The following is a 22,410-nucleotide window of genomic DNA, read 5'->3' on the forward strand; positions in this document are numbered from 1 at the left end:
TTTTTTGAGATATGTCGACAAAAAATAAGGTCAAGTCTGTACAACAATGAATTGTAATTTCCTGTATGTAACACAAAAATGCCCTTCATTTTACCATCCCTGCCTGGTAAAAACATCAATGTGGTTCATTACAGAAATAAAGCCTTCTGTTGAAAATGTGAAGCTTCAAGCACATATTTATATAACCGAGATGATATCATCAGAGTTATTGTTTTTCAAACTTTGTGAGGTTTCCTCTAGAGGCAGAGAGAATATAATAATACTGTTTACCCAGTCTGGGCGGTTCTAGTTGCTAAAGCTTGATTTCATTTCATGTATAAAATATAAGGAGTGCTCTTTTAATATCATTCCTTGCGTCTGGTTTAAACCTTACACCTTAAACTCTCTTTGTATTCAAACGTCAACATGTTTCATACCCTCTTGAAAAACGGATTTTTTTTAATGCTAATTCAGATTACTTCAGCACTGCCCAGACAGACTCACAGACAAGACTAAACAGGACTTATTTTTGTCATAATTGGCTGCTGTATGTGTTATTATATATGTCACAGCATTTCATGACACAGTCCACATCAATTCATAAAATAATATGCTAACCACTTTGTCCTCCTGTTGCAATTCCATGAGAGCAGGAATACAGCAGAAAGAAGAGAATAGGGAGACAGGAGAGGGAAGGGGCAGAAACGACAGAGAGATTGTGAGTGGCATTAGAAAGTCCTGCAGTAACTGTCACATACTCCAAAAGCAAAGGATTGGATGGCATTGCATAAAAACACTCAAGCTCATGATTCAAATTTAAGCGGTCTAATACTAAAAGCTTTGGCTTAGTCTGTGGGGAGGATTTTACAGAGGTTAGTTAGGCACTGGAGTGCCTCAGCATACAAAAGCAGCAATCAGGGTCCTTTATGGGAAACAAAAAGGGAGAACAGTTCCCTCCAGTGGTGAAATAAAATAACTATGAGCTACAGTTAAAAACACAACTGAAGTAGATGTTGATAATCTGAAAACATTAGTTGCCATTAGAGACATTGTTGGATTCATTCCCAGATTATGTTGTCACTGTAATGTTTCATAATGTTGGATTTCAAATTGAGTAGTAGGGAGGAATTTTCCTGAAACAGGGGCATGAGCATGTGTAAATGTGTTTTGACTTGCGGAGTGCCAAGCATGAAAAGCCAGTGTTACCTTGTTTGACCGCAGAGACACTCGTCCTCCGCACCGAGCACAGAATTTCGTTTGGCAATATGAACAGAGGTGGCCACAGCCATCGGCAAACTTGGTTTTGTGGCATATCCCACAAGTCGGGGCTTCGCTCTTCAGGTCCTGAACTGGCTTTGTTTCATCCCCCATCTTCTTAACCTGGTCCTTATACGACTCAAACTGCTGGTGCAACTTCCTGTAAGTGAATGGAAAGGACAGAGATTAGTGAGGAGAAAGATAACTTTTGAATTGTTGCATGTGTATTTGTATGGAGACAAGTTATCAGCATGAACCAACACAACATATCAGCATTTTGAGTCTAGGCTAATTCAAGTCTCTGATTGGTTGTTCAAAATACACATTCATCAGAATAACATTGACCTATGAAAACTCTAAAGAAAAAAGTGTTGTTTTATTTTTTGGTGAAAAAACAACAGACACATCAATTTAAAATATTGTGTGTATTAGTCTTAACAGTGTGCATTAAACTTTTTCTCAATACACATGTTAATCCCAGTTAACTGTGTACCAACAGTTCCCTCTCGTTGCCACAGACCTTTCAGTTCTGTTCTCACAATCACACTCATACAGCAAGCTCATAATGCCCACTGACTAACGGATATAACCTCAGCTGTGTGCACTGAGTAAAGGTTTTACAAGGAAAAGCAGACACCATGACCTCAGGTGCTTCAAAGCTGAGCTGCTCCTTTGATACCGCACCTCTCCCAAAACAGGGGGGTGGGTATCAAATTTGCTTTGCAAGTTTAAGAACATCACTTAATTCCACTTTCTCAGGTTCCCTTGCGTTTAAAGAATCATTTGCACCTGTGTTTCTATATCAGGACTGTTGTAAGGTGAGACACACCACACTGTTATATAATGATGCAGATTCTGGCCACAGTTATAATTGTACTGTAGTTTTATGTATGGAAAGAAGCACCTACCACCCATTAGGAAGTTGACACTGAAGTGACTATTGTGTTACTGTTTGTGTCCTATAGATGGCACCTGATCTTATACAGTGGATTCTTAACTCCAAACCAACCTGTTGAAGAAACCTGCATGGACTCTTGACATGCATTTTGTATGACACATGTCAATTGAGCGTCTCCTTGGAAACTAAACACTGGGCTGACTTCATAATATGGCGATTAGAATTGGTTTCGCCACACATATCCCCTGCAACATTCATTAGCTCTTGTGAATTATTGAGCAGTGCTATCCTTTTACCACATACAGCTCTGCGTTTGAGATAAACGTGCTTCCTTTACCCACAACCAGACTGTTAGAACCCAAATGTAACGGCAACACACCACCTGAAGACCATTTTGTGACCGTGCGAACAAGTCTCTGTGCTGTCTAAAGAATTACACTGCCGCTTCTGGAGGGCCAGATTGATGAAGACAGTGATACAAGAGATAAAGCAAAGATCAAGGGAATAAACCTCCAACAATCATTTATTATTCTCACATATTCTCAAACATTTAAAGAGACGTGCTTAATCCTGAGCCTCTACATGGTCTGAGTTTCACTGAATGGTAGACAAACAAGGTCACTGAGAGGAGCTGTTAAAGATAACCTCCCCCGTTCTCGGTATCAGACCATTTCTTCCAACACACAATCACCACTTGGGCAGTTTTCCAAAGCTTTTAAAAAAATCCTAGTCTTAAATGGTTGCAGATTTAAAAACTAAAGGGTTTAAGTGAAGAGTAAAGCATATATGTTTAAAGGGGAGACATTAATACTGAAAAGACTCCCAAAATAGCATAAAACAGAAAAAAAATCTAACGATGGAGGAGGATTAGATTTAGGTGGCAGCAGGCAGCAGGCAGATGGCATACAGCGCCCATTCCAGAGGGTTTACTTATTCGGTCAAACACGGTCAAATGTAGGTGACACTGCTGACGAGTAATCATACGCTAGCTATTGTCCCATCTCATGCTGGCGTATTAGAGCTCTCTTACCTCTGGGACGCACCAGAGCAGCTACACACAGCAGGTAACCTGAGACTTCTCTTGGACATATGACAGACCAAACATATCAACAGTGAGGGTGAACTATGAGCTCTACACAAGCCTCTGGATTCCTTAACAAAACGGCATTTAAGGAATAGGCATGAAAGTAATGAACAGGCCTTTATGTTGAAGTATTTGTATTTTGCTTTAAAGGGAAATTAGCAGTCTTATTTTTATTCCTCTGATCCAAAATATGCAAAATGACACATTGAGGTTGTGTTTGTGTTTATAGGAGTTTTGGCATTCAAAATAAACTCATCTATGTCTTCAAAGTTTAAGCTGTGGGAAGTCCCTGGGGAATTGATATGGTACACTAACCTCTCACAGACCATCGTCGTTTTTTTTCCCTTTCTGAACAAGTTCAGTCCCCACAAACTGTTCAGAAAAATAAGTCTTTAGCTTACTCACTGTTCTACTGTTTGTTTTATAGATAGTTTTCTACCACATACACAACGGTTGTAACACCCTTTTTTCTTTTTATGGCAGAAAAAGTCTTTGTGCTGCTCCTTTAAATCAGGATAGTGAGAACATTTATTCAGCAAGGTATTTACTAACTTCTTTTGTGGGGTGTAAAACAAACAAAATGAGTGCTGCTTCAAAATGTTCTACAGGCTTGTAGTGGGGTCAAACCTTTTTACATGACACAAAGCCAGCAGACAATTTAAGGGGGGGTGAGACCCCACAGTTAACCTGCCATAGCCAGCTGCTGGCAGAACGGCAGACTACTCATGTAAGTCCAATATTAATTAATTAAGAAGCTGCTTCATTATGTGAATTATTGATAGATAAAATAGTCTTGATTAAAAAAGTGTAAGTGACTATGCTTGTTGATTTAACGGCCTGTGCTTCAAAACAATGTTAGCATGATGACAAAGACACCTGTCTGTCTGTGTGATCTGCTGAGAGGATGGTCCTACCAAGAGAAGAGTGCCATTTATAATGTTGATAATCCAAAAAATCTAATTTATTACAATACATGTTGATGAATGAGACGGGTTACTGCTGAAGTTACTGACAAAATCTCAAATTATGGTGCAAAAGTCAACTGAAATAGCTGCTTCAGATGTTTATGAGCTTAACCAATGAATGATTTCTGTAAATACTCATAGCTTAACATCTGTAATTCTACTTGGGCCTTGCCCCCTGACTCTCTACATGGATATTATGGGCCTTCTACACAGAATCTGGCTGATAACTTAACCTAAATTTGTGTTTATTAGAGGGACTAGGGCAGCTGCTTGTGATATTGACTGCATTGCTACTGAGTCCACAGTTAAAAACACAGGGGTCAGTTCTCTGAGAGCGGACTGTAGCACTGTGAGTCATGCTGCCTCTGCTATATGCTATGTCTCAAGGTCCGATTCACAAAGCATATGGCACAAATAGTATTAAGGCACAATATGCCTGCAAAGGTCTGCAGCTTTGTGCAGTTTACTCTTAGTGTGTTGGTGGGGAGGGGACACATTTTAAAAGTGTGTTTTGACCATACACTGTATAAATAATGGACATAGTATCCGTGACGTCACACATCTGATCCTGAAGCGCTGTTTTGAGGCCAATTGTTGTCGGCAGCCATGTTGCTGCTGTCGAGCGATTGTGATGTAAAGAGGCGGACTTTGAGCCTCCTCGCTAACAGCTACAGTGTTCCCGCATGTCAATCAAGTCAGCTGTGCCTCTCATTGGAAGACTAGTAATCTTGATATCTTCGAAATTGCTGCGTTAGAAAAGAATTCACCCCCGTACAGTGTGTACCGATCAAGAAATGAGCTATCCAGACTACACTCGTCTTTTGAACCAGGCTGTAAACATGTTTATTTCTGCTGTAAAGATCGGCTTCTTTGAAATGGTGTGTATGTGGTTTCTGGTACTTCCGGAGCCAGCCTCAAGCAGATCCTCAATGAACTGCAGTTTTTAACACTTCAGCATTCGACTCATATTTTTAGACCGGAGGTTGCCGCTTGGTTGTGACTCTACCTGTAGGTGATATTTTCGAATGAGGCGTTCCTATATGACTCATTTAAATATGTGCAAACAGCACCACAGCACATGGACGCTACATGCCCCACAGTCACAGTTTAGGATACATTTAACCTTAGGGTCTGCTTTTTAAATTTGACAGTGTCTCTTTGCACAAGATAAGCACCCACCAAAGACACGCATTTCCTTTGAGTTAGACTGACAGAGGTTTTAAGCCAATGAAAATGGCCCGACTATATGTGGTGCCTGACAATGACGAAAAAGGGAATGGTGTACAATTTTAATGGATTGTGGCTATAAGTTTATGAGCAATGGAGTGGTCGTGTCTCATACTTTGTAGGGTGTGGTTTGAGGTTTTGTGAAAAAGGGCGCAACTTACATTTTGTCACAAGTCAAGGCGCAGCATTTGTGTTATATGGATATCTATAGGTCAGATTTTATTTTGAAATGCTCCCCTGCTCACCCTCACTGGTGGTGAAGGGACGGTGTTCCTCTAGGACATGAAGCTTCTGTGATGAATAAGTCTGATCCTCCGTTTGTCAGGCTTTTACCATCAAAACATGTATCAATACAATAGATTTGTGTCCACAACTCAAAGACATGTATGTTACTAGTTTGTGTGTGGCACTGTAAAAACATGACGGGGCAAGATGGCGCCCACCGTGGAGTGGACCCGCTTCTATGTTGATATAAATGTCTCATTCTAAGTTAATAAAAATTTTATATTCAGGCAATGATACAATAATGTATACATGCTTACCAATATTATATTCAATTTCTACCGACTGCTAATTGCAGCTAATTACTACACACTGTACCTTTAACTTTTCATTTGAGGGCGGGGCTTGGCAATGCTAATGTAATCAAGTGTAAATGCTAAAGTTAAGGAGCATGGCTTGTTAGTTTACATTTTTGGAAGGGGCTGTGATGACACTAGCAAGGGTGGAGCTTCTTCTTCTACAGGGCCTGTACTTTTTCACATACTGTAAATGTGTTAATGAGCTTTTAATCAAAACAAAGTTCAATCAGCATAAGTGGTATTTATTGTGTATATTGCACCTTCATCATTCTTCCAGTGTGCAGATGATTTGTTTTGTGAGACTCAGAAAAAGAATGTACAAGTTAGCTTGGAATAAAAAAATCAAATTGTCTTCATAACTACTAAACTCGTGCCACTGCTACTGCGGCTAAGGGTGTGACAATTGGTCTACGTAGTCGACAAAATTGATGAAAAAATGAGTCCCCCAAGAGTAAAAAATCGATGAGTCATGGGGACATCTTTGTAAATGTTTTTATGCTGTGCACCGACATCAGGTCGTTTTCCAAGGTTGAACTGTTAAGGAGTGAAACATGTTACATTGTTACTACTTTAGCTAACAATGGCACATGCGACACAGCGGCCGTGAAGCGACAGATATACACAACATATAGCAAAATAAATGACTGAAAAGTGAGACATCTCGCATTGGTACTATCTCTGCTGCGTGTGCCACATGCAAAACAGCGACCAGCGGCATGTAAACAAACATAGCAACATTGCGGCGACCAATGCAACACCAACAACGACTAATATGTCTAAAGTTTTGGGGCATTTAACTCAACACTGCAAGGAACAGATCTGCGCGCAACATCTGCAAACCGGAACTCGCTTTTCATGGGAGCATGTGAGTAACGCATAAGAGTTTGAGGAGATTATGTTCAATGGTCCAAAAGTTCAAGCCACACTATGTGAGTTTTACATTTTCGGTCCCTCACCTCAAAATCTGTACAGTATAACACTTTTTCTCTCTTTTTCATCTCTTTTTCTAGTTCTAGAGTTTAAAAGAAGGCCGTTAAACTAATAAGCCGATATTATCTGATTTGTCGAGTAATCATTTCGATAATCAATGACTAGTCAGTTTCAAAATAGCCATCAGTTTCTGCCCTAACCCTGGCTGCTAGGCTTCTTTGTATTACAGATTGTAACATCAAAATTCAGGTTTTCATAAATGTATACCTTCAGCCAAGAATCTACTTGGCTTATGTGACAAAAGGAAGAACAAGTAAAAGAATGGAGCTGTACAGTTAAATATAACCTGAATCTCTAAACATAACTTCCTCTCGGTCAGGTTAAGGGAGGAGTCTGTTTCTATAGTGATCATAATCAAAAAGCTATCTTAGTGCAAAAACCCTGATTATGGCTAAGGAATGCACTCACAAATATAAATATGAATGTGAATATAAATATTACAAGGTGTCTGTAGAGTTTTCTGTTGGTTCTGGTGGCATCTACCAAAGCTTTTATAAAAGTAAAAATCTGTGGCACACCACTCCCACACTACAACTTCATATCAACTTCGTATCATATGCTTCAACAATCACACAAAGAAATGCTTTAATAAGCACTTGGGTCAAACATACTGTGTGTCCAGCTGCTGGGGTCACCACTGTATGTTTAGACCCGCTGTGAGGAGACCAAAAAGGGGTCTGTACTATTACTTACGCATCTGGCTCTGGCTGCTTGTCATTTTGGGACTTTTGCTGGGGCTGAAGGACGTTATTTACCAGCTCAGTGATCCCACTAAACCACCTGTTCAAATAAGCAAAGTGGAATCATGGAAGAAAACACTACGTCCTGAATATGATTTTTTTTAAGAGGCAGGTCAAAATAAAGTGAAAAATAGCAGGGACATCCACTACAAGTATAGCGCATAAAAGGGGGAAAAGGCCAGGACATGGGCAGAGCAGCGCTTTGGAGGAACACTGACAACCAGACACAGCATCAGAACAACAGGGAGAAAGGTAGAAGAAAGAAAGATGATATAGACAGACTTCAAAAAGCAGGATAGCTCTACAGCCAATGAAAATGAGAGCTGCATCAAACGATCAGTAAAGGGTAAAGAGTCATTTATCTTGGCCTGGTGTTGCAGTAGGGTTCAGGTTCTAAGATTGGTTAGCTCCACGGTGGATTGAGTCAAAATGCAGCTACAGTACAGTAAAGCAGGGCAGGTGCATCAGATTCACATTGAGGTTGAATTACAAGGCTGCACAAGCCAATCAGAGTGCAGGTGACATACTGCATGAGAATGGGCAGCAAGTTTGAAACCAGGGCCGGGGGGACAGGGTAAGGGGGCCTGACTATAACAAAGCCGGTAACAAAGAGAAGCCACAATCATTGATGTCATGGAAGTTGACTGTTCAGTACCCGGAAACAATCTGGTCAATGGTCTTCATTCATTGCATATAAAAAATAAAATGCAACAGCACAAACAAAGCAGCTTTCCATGACATAAATGACATTCTGTTCATTTTCCTCCCAGACAACAAGGTTGAAGCCACATGAAGCACACAGCACCAGCTGATAGGAAGAAGTGTCAAAGCCTAGAGCACTCTGGGTAATGCAGTTTACTTACTGTGCTTGCTGAGGCTTTGGTTCTTCTTTGATCCTAAAACATAAAAAATAAAAAGGTGTGCACAGCTGAGTGCATACAGAACACAAAGAAATGATGAACACAATCTGAAAGAAACAAAGGACTGACACATTGTGTACTATTAGGGATGTGTATGACAGAAATATAATATGCATAATATGCAGGATATTATTGATGATGCTGTGATGGAAAAAAGATGCATTGATAACGTAAACAACATGAAAAAATAAATATTTAGAATGACATACAGATGACTTAAAGTAAATAAAGTAACACATTTAACTTAAAGATGAAAATGACTGCTTCATGGAATGTGTTCAAGTATTACTTTCAGCTTCGCAAATATATATAGGGTCCTCTATCGCCATTAGACCATTAATTCCTCGAAATACATTGACTCATGAGCACAGCTGCAGGCTAACCAGCAAGCAGAGGAGTCCAGCTGAGTGACATTTGAGCAGTGCCATGAATTGCACACTGAGCTGCATCAAGAAGGTGAGGATGGAAGCAGAAGCTGTTTCTGTGTTTGCTCCAACTAAGCAGGGTAACACATGTTTGATCAGATTCCATCATGGCTGAAAGCATGGAGCATTTGTGCTAAAGCTGGATTGCTACCTACAGGAAAGACCAAGGAAACGTCACTTCAGTTTTTCTTTTAAATCATGGTCAAAGGGCAAGTTTACCTGAACGACAAAACACCTATTTCCTTACTTGAACCGTAAAGACATCATCCTCAAAAACGACATCCTGGCTACTCTGAGCAAAACACTGATCTCAATGTTGTCAATTTTCACTTGATTATCTTTCACCAATCCACACCACACTCATACACTGATGGTAGACGCTGCTATGTAAAGCACCCAGCTCTGTATTATCTAATCCCATTCACACACCACTGGCACAAACACTCGGGACAGTTTGGGGTTAAGTGTCTTGCTGGACACTTCAGCATGTGGACAGTATGACCTGCCATCAAACCCCCAACGTAAAGATTGAGAGACGACCAAATCTATCACCGAGCCACAGCCGCCCCTACAAGCAAATCAATCTTTAATCAATCAATCAATCTTTATTTGTATAGCGCCAAATCACAACAAAAGTTATCTCAAGACTCTTTTACAAACAGAGCAGGTCTAGACCGTATTCTATGTTCAATTGTTAACAAAGACCCAAAATCCAGTCCCCTCTTACAGACAGGACTTGATCTTACCTCATCTTAATCCACCATGAGCATTGCACCTCACAGTATTTAGCATGTTATAGCAGTAAGGAAAAACTTCCTTTTAACAGGCAGAAACCTCCAGCAGGACCAGACTCATGATAGACAGCCATCTAACAGAAATCTCAATCCCATTGCATCGGCATTGCATCAGGAATAGCAGAACTATATCATCACCTTGTACAAATCAAGCAAAAGTACGGAGGAGTTAAATTCGATGTTGTTGAAACTGACTCAACAGGAGTAAAAGGGAAAGAAGGACAACAAATCGGGATGACGGTTTCTTGAAACAACATTAGCTTTGGAACAAAATCAACAATGGAAGTCACCAAAGTGCCACATCATGAATCCTCTTTAGACTTTCGTACATGTCGGTGTACCTAGAATAACCAAGACAACACAACCAGCACTCAAACAGACACACAGAGACATACAAACACACATGTAGAATAGCATTTGTATCACATACAGATACCAGATCAGCAGCTAGCTCCCTTCTTGGAAGCAGATTTTAATAAAGGCAGACCAGGGGACAGAAGCAGCTTCAAATATCACATCAAAATGAATACTGAGACAGTTTTAAAAAGCTAAAACAGAAAGTATTGATTGATTTTTGTTCATTAAAGGCTTTCATTTTGATAAACTCTTAATATCCACTGTTAATCCTTTCCTACTCTCATTCTGTATGCGTGATCTCATACAGACTTTACTACATTTTTGGATAGTGTTTGATTTTCTTTTATCAATCTAGTATTATGAAAACAAAAACAGGATAATTCACATAAAATTCACAAGGGAGCATTCAGTTGTTGCTAATTTTGACAAGGAAATGGTCTAACATTTCAGAGATATTCAATTCATATTATAGTAAACATTTAGAGAACTAGTTGTTTCACCTATGAGAAGCTGAAATTCCTGATAACCGCTGTCTGTCCATGAGATACTGAAACTCTCCACTAAAAGAAACTATTGGCTTCTTAAAGTGGCTTTAAGCATGTAATAGGTCGAGTTTCCATGAAAAACAATAATTCAAATCAATACCAGTATGAGCAGCAGTAGAAGCCATTCAACAAACATGGAATTCTCAGCCTAATCTAGCTTCAGAGTACACCAGAGTCAGAACTCTGTTTGTCTGATCTATGTCAGATGGGTGAAAGAACACACAAGAGAAGACATAGTCCTGTGTACCCATCAGTCTCGCTGCTCTGTTTTCCAGTGAGCCAGTCCATATTTATCCTCTCGCTGTGTTCTCCTGATGACCTGCAGCGCTGTTCTTTATTGATCCCATCAGCCTCGTCTCTGTGGTTGCATTACAAGCCTCATATTTATCTGATCCAGCCTTCTGCCTGCCTGCCTGCCTGCCTGCCTGCCTGCCTGCCTGGACGGCTGCCGGACAAAGAGTGTGTGTGAGTATCTGTCTATGCACACGTGTGGGTGTGTGCCCCTCTCCATGTGTGTCCTGTACTCCAACGTGTGCATATGCTAGTGTGTGAGTGTGAGCGCACAGTGTATTCTTTGGCAGTATAATGAGTGAGTGTAAAATGTCACAAGTAATGTATTCAGTATCCTGGCTGCTGAGGAGGCCTGCGGGGCAGAGACAGTCTCTGTTTTCTATCTCTTTAACCTGCAGTCTTCTTTCCATGAACCTTCCAACACAAACCCAATGAGTATTAAACACAGTTAAGAAAACCTTTGGGTGCATTTCCATGTCTTCATATTTACTTTTTGTGCCCAAAAGTCAGTTTATAAGTGACATGTTGCTGCTGTTATTTTTAGCCCCTGTTGTTGTTCTCTTCTATATTTGGTTTTCCACCTTCTCTGTTACACTGGCTCTACATAGGGAAGCACCCAAACAATGACTGATGCTACACTGCTCTCTAGTGGACAAATGTGCTGCACAAGCCCAACAGTGCTGAACTCCTGGAGCTCTATGACAGAATGTATAAAAACTTATTCTCATGCCATTTTGACTGAATTTCTGTGTCTCTAATGTAATTTGATGACAGGAGGGAAAGAGGAAGCAAGACAGATGATAATAAACTGAACTTCAGAAGCGGTTGTGCTTAAAAAGTAATGCTCTGAAGCCTTTTTGTCACCATAAACCATGCATGCTGAAGCACATTTGAGTCATCTACAGATGAAATGAATCAGCTGAAAGTGTCATAAATTGCTCTTACCTTGTGTTTCATGTCTTGTGTTGTATTCCTTGTGTGTTTTCACTTGTGTTTCTAGTTTAGTCTATTGTTTTTCCTGTTTTATTTTGTAGTTGTTGCCGCTTGTGTATCTGGTTTAGTTTTACTTCCTGCCCTGTGTTTCCCTCCAGCTTGATTGCACCCTAATAAGTTGCACCTGTGTCTCGTTGTCTCACCTGCGTCTGATTGGCCTGTCAGGATTCAGTCTGTTTCTCCTACCTTCTGTGTTAATTCATGTGCGTCTTCCCTGTGAATGTATCCCCTGTGACTCTTATCTTACTGTGTTTCTCATGCTTTTGTGATTTAACTTTGAAGAATTAGGTTGTTTGTTTATCTCTCTGATATTTTGTTCATTATTCAGTTTTATTTTAATCTGTACTTTGAGTCCTCCTTTTGTTGAAGTCTAATTCATGACAGAAAGTATGCTATTCCGTGGAACCTAGACACATGAAGTAGTGCATGGTCATATCAGCAAGCTTAAGGTTGACAAATAGTCAACTAAATTAATTTTGAACTGACAGACAATTTAACAGCAATTGTTCTTATGATCATTACTTTTGGTAATCAATTAATCCATAGAATCACCTTTATTATACACCAATATTCTCCTGTTCTTTTGTTTTTGAATTGAATATCTTGTCATGTTGGACTAAAGGCCAGACAAGATGGAACAACAATAGTAATAGAGTCCCCAGTCTGGTCAGAACTGAAGAAGCCTTTCGAAGGAGAGGTGAACCGTCTTCAAGAATTTCTACCAGTCCAGTTGCCTTACGGATCAAGCTTTGGATTACCATGACCTGGATGACTGAGAACCTTCACAGAAATAGTAATAGAGTCCTCAAAGCGAATGCATAGAAGCACATGTGAAAACCACAGACTGTATAATACATGGACATAGCCTCCATGACGTCACCCATCTATTTCTGAAGTGTAGTTTTGAAGCCTATTGTCCCACAGTTGCCATATTAGAAATGCTGACTCAACCTAACTTCTGTCGACATAGCAAGATGCACAGAGGCGGGCCTTTAGACTCCTTGCTAACAGCTACAGTGCATTTGACTGTCAGGCATGTCAGCTGTGCCTCCAATTATGCAATTCATAATCTCAATATCTTCTAAACTACTGAGTTATTTTAAAAAATCACCCCTGTACAGTGAGTGCGGTTAGATAAATTAGCTATTTATTTTTGTACCAGGCTGCAAACATGTTTATTTTTGCTGCAAAAAGCTGCTTTTAGAATGGGTTTGTATGTGGTTTCTGGAACTTCAATCGGACACTTTAGCAACTGCACTTTTCAGAGGTTACTGCTTGGTAAAAACAGACTTCAATGCAGTGCTATACTCAACATTACAACATGAGAGTAGCTTACATTTTAACCATGTGATGAAAGCTTTCGTATAAATGTCATCTTGGTTCAAATGTTACATTTGTGCATGGAGTAACATATCTATCAACCCCTAAAAAAGTATGAGCACTAACAGGCCGCATAGTACTGCAGATTAAGACAGAACACTAAAGACCAACACAAATATAATCTACACAAATGAAAGTCACAGGAAGTCCCTGTTGTAGTTGTTAAAACTGTGGTTACACTTTTAAGATACACAAATCTACTTGAACTGTAGAAACAAAGAATCTGTCCCAAACAAAAGAAGAAGTTGTTCATGATGGGATGTCAAGACACATGCTCTCCTTGTAAAAGCATCCAAGTTTGCAGTTCTCTTTCTCCAGTGTCCATTTATTTCACATGGGAGTGAGATCTCTAACTGGATTGATACAGCTCCTGCTGTATGAACAGCCAAGCAGTTACACAACAAGCTACAACCATAACATTATTAGTAAAATCCTAGAGATGAAATAATCTGAGCCCTCTGAAGATATATCTGCTGATACACATCACCTCTCTTTCACCCATAACCTCTGACTCCCTTGGCACAGTTGTGTTATGACAAACATATTGATATGACATCTGTATCTGTGAAGCATCATATTTCCCAATGCTAGAACAAATTAGCAATATTCACAGGATGTCCTGGAACAGCTAATGTGCATTTGACATTTTCTAATCGTCAACAGAAATCTGATGACGTGAGTCAGAAGCCTGTTACCTGCATGCGACCTGCTAAACACAAAACCAATACACACCTAGCATAGGTAGCATTTAGTGGCTAGAGAGTTAGCTATTTGTACACTGCCAAAAGCAAGCCTTCAAAAACAAGAAAAAATATACAAAAATTGGGGGTATATTACTTAAACTAAGCAAAATGATCTGCTAACAGAACAAGACAATTTGGCTTTTCAAGACTTTCAGAAACAAGTAAAAATATCTAACCTCAATGAACCCAGAAATACCTTCAAATTAGTGTATTTTCACTAATAACAAGTGCATTTTTCTTGATAGAAATAAAAAAATATGAGACCTTTTCTCAATATGTTGAAAAATATTCTTAAATTAAGTAAATGCTAGTTCCATAATCTTGACATAATGACACGCACTAGGCATTACATTTCTTGAAACCAGCAAAGTTATATTAAAAACTAATTTACTTTTCTTGATGGAAAGACAAAAGTTCAGAATATATTTCTCATTATGTAGGATCATTTTCTGCCTTGTAATTTGGAAGAACTTATCTGAATGTAATTATTTCTGTTTGAAACGGTTTGAAATGTTAAATGTTTAAATATGAAGTGTCAATTTACAGTACTGTGCCAACTGTACTGATATATAGTAGTACATATTTTCTATTGTTTCATTGAAAAAAAAGCAGTGGATTACATCTGGCTGTCATTTGTTTTAATTGTGTGAAGTATGATTTCTTATTTCATGCTTGAAATAAGAAAATAATCACTTTGAAAAAGCAGTTTTATACTTGTGAGTGTTGATGAAACAGCTTTGTAACAGTTGATATTCTAGTTTGAAGCTTGTATTACTCAATATAAGTCATAAAATCGCAGTAACAAGCTGTAATATCTTAGTAAGATCATTTAGGACCAAAACACTCAAAACAAGTGAAACACTCCAACATAAAAACTACTTAGTGAGAAAAATGATCTGATCAGGCAAAAAACAAGAAAATTTCACCCTTATCTGAGATATTCAATCATACTTAGATTTCAGTTTTTGCAGTGTAGTAGAGAGTAATAGAACGCAAAAACAGAGTAAAGGAGTGTAAATATTAGGGATATCCCCACCTGGTATTGTTCTGAGTGAACAAATCAAAAGCTCTGAGTACAAGCATTCACACTTTGCATTATCACGCATCTCCAAAAGCATCTAAGATGACCGCTTGTGGTTGGATCTCATTTACCAGCTCTGTATGCAAATAAACACAGAGACTCGTCTACCTTCAAAAGCCTTTAAAAAACAAATTACAGATGAAGGGCAATGCAGTCTCCTATAGTACACAGTGTGTGGGATGGCTGCACTCGTGCATGAGCTGCAGGGAGTACTGGCTGATCAGGGAGTGAAGTGATGACATGATGTAAAAAATATTTCATCAGTGAAATATAAGAACTATACTGCAGAAAAAAAATCATCTATGCCAGTCAGACCAATGTGGACAAATGCCTCCAAGACCACCGCCGTATGTGACCTGAGTGATCAGATCTGCATCCTCACTGCACCCTGGATGTGATTGTGCCAGCAGTTAAGTCTTTCCACTTGTGATCTCATCAGCCGGGACAGCATGGTGATACCAGGTGCAAACAGGATGTGGGGCTTATTCCATCAAGGAAAATAAATATGACCACAAATGAATGCTAATGTTGCTTAATACCGGATAGTATGACAATATCATGACATTTAAGCTCCAGCACTAGAAAATGATGCAGGGAGAAAATGTTCCTTTCACAATCTGCTACATCAATGTCCAATCAATGTGAAAAATGATATGCAAAAAGTGACATGCAAAAAGTGACATGCAAAATATGTCCATATGTTTTCTGCCTGAAGTCCGACTTCTGATGCATATGCAGTTTCCTCTCTCACACATGCTTTTGAGGTGTCATTACTTTCCAAGTACACCACCTCCACTGCCCAGAAATGTGCCAGGCAAGACCAACTCACTACAGGGTCTATCTAACTTCCTCTAATCCTGTCTTTGAGCTAAACTATTGCTACAGTCCTTTCTGTTTCCTGCTTAACATGCTGGATGTTGGCAGAACAGTGAGTAGCAGTAGCCTAGTCCTATGAACAGTCATAGCACTCTCCTGTAACAAAGTGTGCCTTTATACTGATCATATCCTGTAAAATATCCTTCCAAATTGAATGTATGGGCTTGTTTGTTCTATTGATTGTTAGTTTGCTTTGACGTTGCATCCTCTGTGTGTATCTGTATGCAGCTCTTTGTAACTTGCTGTGGGTTCTTTGCACTTAGAACATTTTTGCAGAGTACAGGTCAGACTGACTTCACAGCATGTACCGGAGGGATTTAGGGCTGGGGAGGAAATTGTGCATCGTAACATTGCGATATTTAAGCTGGTGATACTGTATTGTACTGTACTGTAAACACAGAAGCCAAGATCATTTCATCCTATACTGCAAATAAAACTATTTCACATGCATGATAATGACAAAGCTATTTCAAGCAGTGTACAGTGTTGAGTAGTTAACTTGTGAAGTCAGGGGCAGGTAGTTGTTTGGTGAAAAAATGGAGGCTTGAAGTTAAAGACCTTCACTCATAGTTCAAAATAAGTAACCAAATCTGATCTAGTAGTTGAATGTCCTCCTGCTAAAAATTATTGTTTTATTTCACATCTCACAAGGATTATATATAATCTTGATTACATTTAAAAAATATATCTTTTAAAAAAGATTTGCTCCAATTGATAAACAAGTCAGAGTATGGAAGCATCTCAGTCTGTGATTTCCATAAATCTTCAAACATAAACTGTGGCCTTTATTTACATTTACTGCAGAAGGTGCCTTTAAATGAAGCAGGCTTGTATAAGCGGCAGGCCTTTATATCAAACTCTCTCTCTCAAAAAACTGTCATTGTTCACATTTTATTACAAAGTGAGGGACTGATTCACAGAGGATTGGATGGCTTTTGTGGCTGTTTAACCTGTGCAAACCAGCCAAAAAGACATTATCTAATTCACAAAGCACGCACAAAGGGTTAAATGCTCCACAACCCACGCTACAGACATAATAGCATCTCTGTGGTCCAGGGTTGTTTACATATATCTAAATGGGCCAGTCATCGTGCATTCCTTTGGAGAAAAATGTGCACTTTCCTATGCCTCTGCAAAAAACAACTAACTTACTAACTAATAGTGCAAACAACCATGTGCTGTATCTACAAGTGTTGTTGTCATGCTCAAACTTCTTTGTGATTATGACAATATTTCCACCTCTGACTGATAAAAAAAAATGTATATATTGGTCCAAAAAACATGATCATTATTATAATAATCAGGAGTTAAATCAGTGTGGGGCTGTCTGGCACAATAGGCTGCGCTATCATGCATGAGAGCTTTATTTTATTTTTCCCCTTTTTTGCTAAAATCTGAACAAGCTGCTTTTTGCACGCTTACTCTAGGAAGTACGCTGTCTATAAACTATGATATTTGGGTCACACCAGCTCATCATATATGTGGATAGAATTCAGCGCCATCAAGATAAGAGCTCCTAGCCAATGATGACATCAGCCCTGGCCAATAATTAAAAGCTGGCCTTAATTCACTCATGAAGGACATGATCCTGGCTATAGTAAGTGGCCCGGACACAAATTGAATACGGGTCTTTTTTTGAGGACTTATGGAATTTTTTCAACAATGAAACCCTGCCTTTGGGTTTACCATCTTTGCAGTGCACCTCATGTATAATCCTACACCAAGAAACACAGGTTCCTACTATGAGCATATACGTTGCTTATCACAAATCACTATGTACTTAAAAGAAAACTTTTAAAATGTAATGCTGCCATACATTGCATGCACAGCTTAATAATGCAATTAATTCACTTTATGTGGCGGATGCCATTGTTTAGCTTTTGGTCTGCATCAGCACATTGGGTCCGTGCATTATAAACAACATCAACATGCGTCCATGTATGAGCATCAAACTACAACAGATAGATTGTGTGGATACAACCTTGCCAGATAGATGACATGATTTAACATCATGTCTAAACAGATATTTAAGTAGCCTAAACTTAGAATCACAACTTAAAAAAAATCAGTAACAAATCTGTGATAGAGGATCTAATGGCTAAGTAGTGACCCTGCAGGACCTTTGAGTCCACTACCAACTGAGTTATAATTGGATCATTGGTGTAATCTGGCTCGGTGGGTACATACCGGCTACATACATCATTAACATGGTGGTACATACAGCCAGTGTACTGCCAGGAAATGAGGTTAATGTTAGTGTGAACAAATTCAGACACAATTTGCTACAGGGATTTTCTTACTAGAGGTTATAAAGGTACTATTAAAGTATTTTGTTGTGCAAGACAAATTTTGGTTCCAGTATTGTGTTAGTGTATACAGTATGATGATGTAAACATGAACCACTTTTTTTTTAAAAACACCACTGGGTCATGGTAAAGGTCACACCTTACTTCCCTGGCTGCCTTGATTAAATAGATCTGCTTAATGTAACTATCAATCAATCAATTCAATCTGAACTCATTTATATACAAAAAAGAGTGAGTGATATTTGATATATCATGTATGTAGCAAGTTCTGTATGAAGATGATATTACATTGTATCATGCAGATGTACAGTGTACCTTCAAGGCAAAAACTTTTGACTTACTGATTGTATATATTTGATATATATGTTACTTTTTGACAAAAAATCTAATAACAAATTTAAGAAAATGCTATTTTAACAAAAATAATTGATCATGAGTTTTAATCAATTAAATGTATGGGTTAATACACTACAGTGGCTTCTTAGGTCAATTTTGCAAGTTTTATTTCACTACCATGTTAAAAACAGATAATCAGATGTGACGTAGCATAAGGGAGTACCGCCGGTCAAGCTAATGTTCATCATTAATACATATGGATTAATCAATCAATCAATCAATCAATCAATCAATCAATCTTCATTTAAATAGTGCCAAGTCACAACAAATTTCATCTCAAGACATAGTCCTATTTTAGCATAACTGAAAATGACCATGCCTCACCATGCTGTGTCATGCCTCAATATCCTGTCTCTTTGTTCATGTGATGGGACACTTCTTGTGTTCTTTAATTATCTAATACAAGTTGTCTATGCATGAACAAGTATTCAAAACTGTATTTGTAAGGTTTGCAATTTGTATATTGTGTAGAACAAAACCAAAACAAACTAAACCAAAGATACATATTTGTTGTTATTCCATCCAAAGTAATTTAGGATGAGCCCAACGCAGCAATGTAAAGAAAACCAACATGCAGAAGATAACCCAGTTCCAGTATTACCCCCACAGATTATATTAAACAGAAATCTCTCACTGTACCACCTTTACTGTACACTCCCTGCAAATCTCCTGGAAAGGGAGAGTGTGCACTAAAAATAGCAGCTCATTTAAAGACAGATGATTAGGTCTTGAGGCACCTGTTCATTCTACCTCTTCAATAAATGCCAGAAGAAGTGCTACTTAACACTTTCTCTCCACCTCAGAGAGGATTAGGGGCAGGGGATAGAGCGTTGATAACTTCCTCTGGCACGGGGCGCTGGCACGGTGCGATAGGCAGGGCAGGAGGGACGACGAGAGGGCAAGCGCCTCGGTGTGGAGGGGTTGGCCAGCTACCACAGCTGGGCCTTAGAAAGCACAGATAGGATTGAATCCATGGGGCACACTCATCAGAATAGGCAATCTAACAGCGCACAACCCAGACCTCCTGACCAAGGACTAATATTCAGATTGTCAAACAAGAGTTGGCAACAGCAGATTTTCTGAGCAACGGGGAAGTGGGTAATCTCATGCCAAATATAACTAAAATCCATCTGTTTCCTCAGATTACCTGCCAGGATTCAATTGAGCTGCTCCATATCTCCCCTCCTGAGAGATTTCCAAGTGGCAAAGAGTCAGCTAATCACCCAGCAGCCCACACATTCACAAGTGTATTTCCATGTGAGGCTTACAGGAAACATATGCACAACATTCATTATGATACAGCTACTTTATTATACAGTGGAACTGTATCAACAATATGAGCAACATTTGGTCAGAGGCAGTGATACACCATGTTTTTACGTCCGTACCAATATGCACTTGTTTGCTCCAGTAATGGAGTGTGCATGAACACGTCTCTCTTTGAATGTGAATGCTTGGTTGCTTCTTCTTGTCAGCCCACTTTATTCATCCTGACACAGATACATTTTATTCTGGCTGTGATCAGCACTTTCTTGGCAGCTGACATTGTCCCATGCTAACGTCACAACTCCTCCCACACACAGCTCAACAGCTCCATCGGGAATACTCTTAAAAATTCAGTGCTAACCCCACCACAGATAGGTCACTGCCCTTTGCGTTAGCCCAATCTCCAGCTTCAATAGCCAGACAGAGACGGCTCAATGCATCTACATGTCCTCCTCTAACCCTATAATACACAGGGTGAAGCATTGAGGCACTACTCAAGTACCAATTTTGTCCAGTCTTGCTATGACTGCCATATTATTTCCAGTCCTGTAGTCAGCGAGAGCCTAGTTTGAGCACTTCTGCCTGCTCTCTTTGGGGAAGGATTCGCCAGTGATAGGAACACCTCAGGTTTGGTCCAAAAAAACAAAAAAACAAGGCTTGCTTTGGCCCATTTGTTAAAAAAAAGAAGTTGGAAGGATATAGTTGTTGTTGAACAGGATAGCACTCCAATTCTGTGCCAATATCTGACATTGCCTCTAACTAAAATCCCAACAGTACCGTCCTCAAACACTCACAAAAACCTCTCCATGATTTTGTTGTTCCTGGCTGGTAGCAGTAGGTGGGCTGTGCTGAAACTGCAGTCAGCTGCTTGTGTCTCATTCTGGAATATAATAATAGTCCAGCCATGACTAACAATAGAGAGGTAATGGATACCTTGCCTATTGTTGGCTCAGTCTACTCCTTCCTGTCCTAATTCAGCACTACAGCACGTCACTATTAGCTAGCTTGACTAAACTGTATGCGGCACAGTGTACACAGGCAGAGAAGCAATATGATATCACCTCAGTGCAAACAGGCTGCACGTGTCACTTTGCTAAAATCTTACTGTAGATGCCGTATGATGTTTCACACCTTGGAATTGAGGTATCTATTACCCCATTATATTATCTTCTAATTACATATCATAGAGACTAACTATTTGCATGTTATCATCAGAGAGATTAACTTTACTTGCTGTCTCTCAAAGTCTGTATTTAATTGCTGCAAAATCCCAAATCAAAGAACTTGAGGGAAAATTTTAATTTCAAAAAAATGTCAGTGCGAACAACCATCAGAAAATTTTCCATTTCAATCTGTGGAGTAAAACTACGGAACAGTGTGAGGGCGGAGCTGAAGCAGTGCCTTACCTTAAGCAATTTTAAAGTTAGGTAAGGACATGATTTTCACAAAGTGCAGGACTGAAGAAGGGGTGTGATAATCACTGGGTGATGGATTACTTGTAATGTTAATGTATAGGTATAAACAAAAAAAAGGAGTATGGACAATCTTTAAAAAGAGATGAATATTGGATATGTTTGTATATAAAAGGGAAGCTTACTTGATCATTAATTACAGAGAAGGGGATTTAATACCGGAAGTGTTACTTCTTCCCACTCCTTTTCAGACATGTTACAGGTGACCAGCCTTTATTTGCTGTCTGTAAACCCCCTCCTCTCTTCTTCCCCCTCATGGCCTGATGCCTGGTGACTTTAAATGCCTGCATTTCCTGCCTTGAAATACGTCTTTAAATGATTGTGTTTATGTTTTACAAAGGGGGATCTCTCTCCTTTCGCTCCTGTACAACAATGCCCCCCCTCTTCCCCCCTCCCTCTTCCACTTCTACACATCCAGGCCATCTCAGCATCACCATGGCAATGGCGGGAGTATCTCAGTGGGACAAGTGATATTAAGGGATTAGTGGGAGATCCTCCATCAGACTTCGGTCGAGGAGCACGATCCCCGGATCACAACATCAGCTCACTGTGTCTCTCCCCTAATCAGTGTCAGATGACGGGGGATGAAAAGCAGGCCTCTTTTACTGTTATTTTCGCTTTAGATAGCGTACACGCAAGACTACCCAAACCCAGCAACCGTGAATACGCTAACGCATGCTCACATACTGATACAGAATCTGTAGAATAACGCTTTGAAAAGCGCTCACAAAGCCACCTTCAGCCCTAGGCAGTGTGAGCAGTGGTCTATATGTTGTACAGTATGTCCTAGTGTAGGTTACACAGTAGCGCTGTGTGTGTGTGTTCGAACAGTGGGCTTATATAA

The 22,410-nt window shown here is 39.5% G+C and overlaps 1 protein-coding gene across 1 annotated transcript in view; it reads right to left on the bottom strand.

Annotated features, from left to right (window-relative positions):
• rims2a (regulating synaptic membrane exocytosis 2a) overlaps positions 1-22,410 on the bottom strand; it is a 170,845-nt gene that overhangs the window by 137,690 nt on the left and 10,745 nt on the right. The window contains exon 2 of the mRNA XM_034698543.1: positions 1,186-1,396. Coding sequence (XP_034554434.1) covers positions 1,186-1,396 — 211 coding nt within the window. The remainder of the gene's footprint in view (positions 1-1,185; positions 1,397-22,410) is intronic.

Source organism: Notolabrus celidotus, chromosome 12 (assembly GCF_009762535.1).
Source record: "Notolabrus celidotus isolate fNotCel1 chromosome 12, fNotCel1.pri, whole genome shotgun sequence".
NCBI lineage: Eukaryota > Metazoa > Chordata > Actinopteri > Labriformes > Labridae > Notolabrus > Notolabrus celidotus.